At 33.9% G+C, this 7,259-nt stretch overlaps 1 protein-coding gene across 1 annotated transcript in view; it reads left to right on the top strand.

Moving 5' to 3' along the window:
* Nucleotides 1-6,823, top strand: part of ZBTB41 (zinc finger and BTB domain containing 41) — a 14,487-nt gene extending 7,664 nt beyond the window's left edge. Inside the window, exons 6-10 of the mRNA XM_010168669.2 lie at nucleotides 1,940-2,035; nucleotides 2,571-2,677; nucleotides 4,138-4,243; nucleotides 5,088-5,176; nucleotides 5,952-6,823. Of these exons, the coding sequence (XP_010166971.1) occupies nucleotides 1,940-2,035; nucleotides 2,571-2,677; nucleotides 4,138-4,243; nucleotides 5,088-5,176; nucleotides 5,952-6,595 (1,042 nt within the window). The 3' untranslated portion in view covers nucleotides 6,596-6,823. The remainder of the gene's footprint in view (nucleotides 1-1,939; nucleotides 2,036-2,570; nucleotides 2,678-4,137; nucleotides 4,244-5,087; nucleotides 5,177-5,951) is intronic.
* Nucleotides 6,824-7,259: the final 436 nt, after the last annotated feature.

Raw genomic sequence — 7,259 nt, 5'->3', positions numbered from 1 at the left:
GAGTTTTCTGCCACAGATATCTTACTCAATATACTGATGAGGACAGAAAGATGAACACTGGTGAGGATGACTAAGAAGAATTTAGACTTCCACAAACATTGTTTCATGGAAGATGGAATAATACTGTGCAGCCTCTGCTGCTACTCTCTAAATGGAAGAAATTCAGCACTTTGAAAAGTGGAAGCTCTAAAAGTTGGCTCATAAGTTCTAGTATACAGAAAAAGAGCATGGAAAAGCTGTAGAAATTAGATTTCCCCCCCATTTCTGTTCTACACGTATAAGGGAAAAAAATGTGAATTTTAAATGGTTGTTAACAGGGCTTCAGTCGGATGGATGTCTTGCACTGCTCTGTGAGGGAGATCTTTTGAATTTTCCAAGTGGTGATTTATGTTTAGGTCCTGAAACAATAAGCCTTATATTATTTTGAGAGAATACAGCTTCATCTCTATAACTGTGACTAAGATTCTAGTTATGTTCTGTTTGGGGAGTATGAAAAGATCTGAGTTTGTGTACTACTTTGTTTTCTTGATTTTAATTTTTTTTCTAATGACTAGCAAAGACTCCTGGAAGTATTATAAAAGGAAGATTTGTCCCTAGTAGGTTTTGTTGGTGGTGTGTATTTTCTAGTAGTTTGGTCAATAGGGTATGCATGTGTTTTAAAAAAAATGGACTATTGCAATAATGAAATAGTAAACAAAAAAGCTATAAAGCACAGGTAGTCTTTCAGTTCTATAAAGCTTGCTTTGAACTGCAAGAAGAATTTATGTTTAAAAAAAAGTCAGTATGTTTACACACTTCAAGTTTCATTTATGTTATCTAAGACACTTGAATATTTAAATGTTGTTGGTCTCATTACAAAAGATGGTTTTTTGTCTATAAAATAAAAAATATATTTGAAAAATAATATTTATAATAAGTACTGGAAAGAGATCAAAGAATTTTCTCTTTTGTTTAGTTCACACACTTACCAGCTGCGTATACAGCAGATTTTATTGTCTGATTTCTTTGCTTGAGAGGAATTTTCACCTGCATGCACTTTTTTTTTTTTTTTACATTGGAAAGGCAATAGTAACAGTAGACTTACATATGTATATGTATCTATGTGTCTATAAATATATATGTATTTAAAGAAGCTCTGTGCTGAGTTAAGTTAAATTAAAATCCATGATCTGGATTTCCTTCAAGTCTGGCTATACTATACATGTAGTAACAATGAAATTATTACATAGAAAATAGTGTTGAAATTGATGTTTTCTTTAATGTATGTTGTCCAAATCTATGTTGGGATGATGTTTTGTTTCTTTGCTAATATTATTTCTAGACCCAGCTGGTTAAGTAGGTAGTAGATAGGTTGCCATACTGCCTTTGAATGTATGTATATGTGCATGTCTCTGAAGAAATTCAGGCTGAAAGAGTTGGGGCTGTTCAGCCTGGAGAAGAGAAGGCTCCGGGGAGATCTTATAGCAGCCTTCCAATACCTGAAGGGGGCCTACAAGAAAGCTGGGGAGGGACTTTTCATAAGGGCAACTAATGACAAGACAAGGGGAAATGGGTTTAAACTAAAAGAGGGGAGGTTTAGATTAGATATTAGGAAAAAGTTCTTCACTGTAAGGGTGGTCAGACACTGGCCCAGGTTGCCCAGAGGAGCTGTGGCTGCTCCTCCCTGGAAGTGTTTAAGACCAGGCTGGATGAGGCTTTGAGCAACCTGGTCTAGTGGAAGGTGTCCCTGCTGACAGCAGGGGGATTGGAACTAGATGATCTTTAAGGTCCCTTCCAATCCAAACCATTCTATGATTCTATGATTCTATGAAATTGATACAGTTATTTCGATATATTGTGATCCATGAGAGTTAAAGAAATTGAGAAACTGGTAGTCTGTTTGACTTTAAAGTGGCAGTGACATTGCTTAAAAGTAAATTTTACTGCCTTTGTTAAACAGAACAACTTTGAAAGAACATCTGAGAATTCACAGTGGAGAGAAGCCTCATCTTTGCAGTATTTGTGGGCAGAGTTTTCGTCATGGAAGCTCTTACAGGTACAGATTTTTATTAAATAAGTTGATAAACTATCTCACTTATTTGTTGACATATATGCATTCATGTTCTCTACAAAATTATTTGTGATGTATGTGTTTTGATTTATTCCAACTCTAAGAGCATTAGTAAATGCTTTAAATGTGCCTAAATATGAAAAATATATTAGTAATCTGTGAGAAGTCATTTAATTTTTAACACAAGACGGTAGTGATTTAAACACAGACAAAATACTGTACAAATCTTGTATCAAAGTTGACTTTCTTGCACATCTAAAACTTTTGCATCTTTGCTATTCATAGGGAAAATAAGCAGAGAACTAAAATATTCTGCTAAATTAATGTCAGATATGAGAGTATAGCTCTGTTCTCTTGCTTTCTAAGAGCAGTTTAAGTATGCCTCAACTGAAAGTTATTTCCCGATATTTGTGTGAAGCATTAAAGACTGTGTTTTCTGGTATTTTGCATTGAATTAGCAGTACAGATTATGTTAACAAAATTGCATTTTGTGGTTATGTTTATGACTATAAATATACAGACTTCATCTAAGAGTCCACCATGATGACAAGAGATATGAATGTGAAGAATGTGGGAAAACATTTATTCGGCATGACCATCTGACAAAACACAAGAAAATACATTCAGGTTGGCACTTTCTTTAAAAATTGGCTTTGAAATTACTATTTGAAGTAAGATCAAATAAAAAATGTATTATGGATTTTTTTTTTTCAATACATGCAATGTTTTAGGCCTTCCTAAAACTTCCTTTTACTATTTTTAAGGTCTACTAAAGTAGGGTTAATCTTCCATGTTTGCAACATTTAAAAGGCAAGTGTTTCCTCCATGTTAACATAGAAATCCGAGGGACAGTCAAAAACATGTAACAGTGAATTGCTTTAAAAATAATAATAAAAAAAGCAAAAGTGAAAAAGGAGGATTTTTTTAATGAGTTCAGATTTCTTTTTTTAATAGCAATTGTGTGAAACATTATTACCACAACACAAAGGAAGCTGTCACAGTCTCTGTCAAAGTTTGTACGCTGATCACTTTAATGTAAGAACATCAAAGAGGTGTTTCTGAAGTCTCCGTTATGGGGAAGAGAGGAGGAAGGAAGGTGGTGGGAGTCAGCCCTGAGAAGAAACCAGTTGGGGATGATCAGGAGTAAGGAAAAAAAATCTTTCTGTTGCACTGAGAGCAGAAAGGTTATCAAATTTATAGGAAGAGCAAAGATTCACTAGGGACTTTTCCATTTTCAGAACAGGATCCAAAGGGAATGTTGCCTTCTAGGAGGCAAAATATTTTCTGGGCAGCATGAAAATATGAAAGTGATCAGAGTCCAAACTTCCCGAGTCTTTATTTTGAAGGACAGCTTCTTTTTTGGTGTTTTAAATCATGTCTGCTATAAAATAAAGAAATCTCTGAAAACTCAAGTACAAAAAAAAAAAAAAATCCTCTTTTCTACTCTATTTGCTTTTCCCCCCTCTAGAAAGTTACATTCTTTGACTGTCCACACTCCTCCTACTTACATGAGAAGAAATATTCTGCCACTTTGTGGAAGATCTCAAGATGACTAAAAAGAATCAAGATACTTTTAAACAGCAGCATAAAAGAAAAAGGTAACTATGTAAATCAGGTTAATTAAAAAGATAAATACTGTGATGTAATTTTAAGTTCTAAAAATTAGTCACTGAAAATAGTTATTATGTTTAAATAAGCTTCTCTTTTAAAGCCCCTGAATTATTGAAGATACTACACTTTGTGTCATAATGAAGAGATTCCTAGTCATTCACTTGTACCACTCGTGCAGTGAGTGTTTGGTGAAGTGTCTCTTAACTCATGAACGTGTCTTTCTTTGTAGAAATGATAAACAATCAGTAATAGTCATATACCATAACAAATGGTAAAAAACCTTACTCTGATAGAACCAATCTACTTCCTGAATTTTGTTTGATAACAGAGAATACTTCTCTGAGTAAGGTATGGAAGAGCTTGATTGGCTGAACTTTGTGAACATGGATCTACTGTATGTCTTACAATTGCAGCTCTTAGACATTTAATAAGTTACAGAATATTTAATCAAAAATTATTGAATTTTGCTCTTGTAGGTGAAAAAGCACATCAGTGTGAAGAATGTGGAAAATGTTTTGGCCGTAGAGATCACCTTACAGTTCATTATAAAAGTGTTCATCTAGGAGAAAAAGTTTGGCAGAAGTAAGTGTGGGTTTTTTATAACTAAGTGAACACTTAGGTACTGTCACTGATTTTGTTGGGACTTGCATGTTCACGCAGAATATTTGTCGATTAGCTGTCTCAGAGTTGTTCTAAATCGATGGTTTGCTGTAATATTGTCATTGCAGGCTAATTAAGACTGAATTATTAGACATCATTTATGCAGTGTGAGAACTATCTCACACAGATATTTTAGAAGCTGGTAGCAGATTAGTAGCTCTGAAAGTAGGTAAAAAGTTTGAAACCTGAGTTATGTCTAGAAATTGATAATGCAATAGCGTTTTTAAATTCTTGAGCTCTAAAAATAAGCTTTTCAGAGATTTTCAAATAAACTGAGATGTAGTTGTTTTTCAAATTATGTGTTTTATCTGCTTGTACTCATTAGCATTGTGTAGAAGCCATTGTAGATGTGTCTGTGTTGAAAGTATAGTATGTTATATGCTTATTCTCTGTTTTTTCTTAGTAGCTAGTGGCCTAAACCATTCCTAGTACTTTATTCATGGCATAATTCTGACAAAGTGAAAGTCTCTAGTGGATGTTGGGCAAAAAATGTTACTTAATGATATTTTTGGGGTCAGAGAAGAAGTTTTAGTGACTTTTGCTCTTTGAATACTGTCAACCTCAGCAGAGAATAAAATTGAATAGAATCTTAATTGACATTGGTATGCAGACACAAGGAAATATGAACGTAAGTGAGGAAATTTGAAACTTCGATATTCAGCTATTTTTCAGTTAAAGGTTGCAGAAAGGACTGTGCACATAGCTTTATTGTTAGTTGAGTTAAAAAAGAAAGTATCTAACATGAAATGTCTTTTCTTCTTTAAAGATATAAAGCAACATTTCATCAGTGTGAAGTCTGTAAGAAAGTTTTTAAAGGGAAATCAAGTTTGGAAATGCATTTTAGGACACATTCAGGTAAAAATAAGCCCCAACAAAACCACAAAACATGTAGGAATGTATTTTTATACATCAACATTGATGGAATTATTTAATTCGTTATGATTGTTGAGCATTCAGGGCAAGAATAGCAGGAAGCAGCATGACTTTTTAATTCTTTTTCATATGTCAAGTCGTTCCTGAATACTAACTTCTGAATGTATCAGTTGGAATATTGATAATCCTCAACACAAGTTTGTGATATGCTCTCTACACCTGTTCCTTTATTTTCCCAGTGTATGTTATTGCCAAATTTACCCAGACCTTCTAATCATTCTTGTGGCCCAGAGAATACTACATTTCAAGTAGTAATCTAAAGAAGAATTTGAAATCCTTTTGGAAAGGTTTATGTCCTTATATGTTTGACTTTGTTTTTCCTGCCTTATGTTTAGGGAAATCATTGTCCTTTTGAAATGTATAGCAGTACAAATTGAGCTCATTTAATACCGATATCATAACAGTTTGAAGACTATTCTCTTTTATTTGGTTTGTATTCTGATTGTCTTTGTGTGCACCTGATAGAAATCCCAAGTATTGAGAAAATTGTATGTAAGGAGAAGGATATGCTAATGTAACTTCTAAACAAACTTCTATTGGCTCCTTTGATTCCAAAATTGATGCTAAACATATGCTCTTTGTTTTCAGTAAAATTGTTTTATACTGGGTCTCTGTGCCATAATCCATGATGTATTTGTGTATTTATGTGTGACACAGTGTTACTCAGAGTGACTAATTCTTACTCCTGTCTTTATAGGTGAGAAACCCTACAAATGTCAAATCTGTAATCACTCTTTTAGAATTAAGAAGACATTAACAAAACACATGGTTATTCATTCAGATGCTCGACCTTTTAACTGCCAACACTGCAATGCAACATTTAAACGAAAAGACAAGTTGAAATATCATATTGATCATGTTCATGGATCAAAGGCTGCAGAAGAGGCATTGACATCTTCTTCAGAGGAAAAACTAGTCTCCTTACCAGTGCAGTACACCTCTGATGACAAAGTTTACCAAACTGAGGATAAACAGTATGTGGAACAGCCCAAACCATATCAATCAGAAGCCAAAACTTTGCTACAGAATGTATCTACAGAAGTATGTGTGCCTGTGACTCTGGTACCAGTTCAGATGTCTGATCCACAAGCTGATCTAGTCCAGCATACTACTCAGTCACACGACATTCTTCCTCCCCAACCAGAGCAGTCAGATTATCAACGAGCAACAGACCTTTCATTTCTAGAGAAATATACTCTTACTCCACAACCTGCAAATATTGTTCATCCTGTAAGACCTGAGCAAATGTTGGATCCTAGAGACCAGTCATATCTTGGAACTTTACTGGGGCTAGATACAGCTCCTACTGTACAGAATATTTCAAACAATGAACATTCATGATCAGACCATAACATTCCACCTAATTTACTAAGCCATTAGCCAACAGAGGGCTGATATGGCAATTAAGATTTATATTTTATATTTTATTTGGACTCATGAGTCTTCTGCATAGTTTTGGAAAAACAGGTTTGTTTACATAATATTTGAACATTTAGGCACATTTTGATGCATACTGAAAAAGTGCTTCTTGTGATTTTAAGAGTTTTTAAAAATCTTATAGATGGTCTTTTAAAAATTATGCTCTGAAATATCTTTTAAGGATAGTGGCTGAAAAACATAATTACATATCTGGGTATTAATTTAAAAAAAATGTTTTCCTTTCTGCATCTCACTTTGAATGAATGTTTTAAGTATAATAGAAAGCATTTTCTGGAAGAAGGAGTATATTCATTAAAAGTTGTAAGGGTGGGCAGGGATATAAAACACAAACTTTGAATTATGTTTCACACAGAAATTAAAATATAATTTTATTTGAACCCTCAGGCATTTTTGGAGGGTTTTAAAGTCTGCCAGACTGGAGCCTAACCAATGGACACAGGAATTAGGTTCTTCTGAAAAGTGATTCAGATATTTTAGGAAGACACTAAACGGTGTTTGGTGGTCGCCCTGAGAATAATTAGGATGCCTAAATTTGGTCTCTTAATTCTTCTTTGATCTCTAATAC

This window comes from Antrostomus carolinensis, unplaced genomic scaffold (genome assembly GCF_000700745.2).
Source record: "Antrostomus carolinensis isolate BGI_N321 unplaced genomic scaffold, ASM70074v2 scaffold36025, whole genome shotgun sequence".
NCBI classification, from domain to species: Eukaryota; Metazoa; Chordata; class Aves; order Caprimulgiformes; family Caprimulgidae; genus Antrostomus; species Antrostomus carolinensis.
The sequence above is the reverse complement of the archived record's forward strand: the minus strand, read 5'-3'. Positions and strand labels throughout refer to the sequence as shown.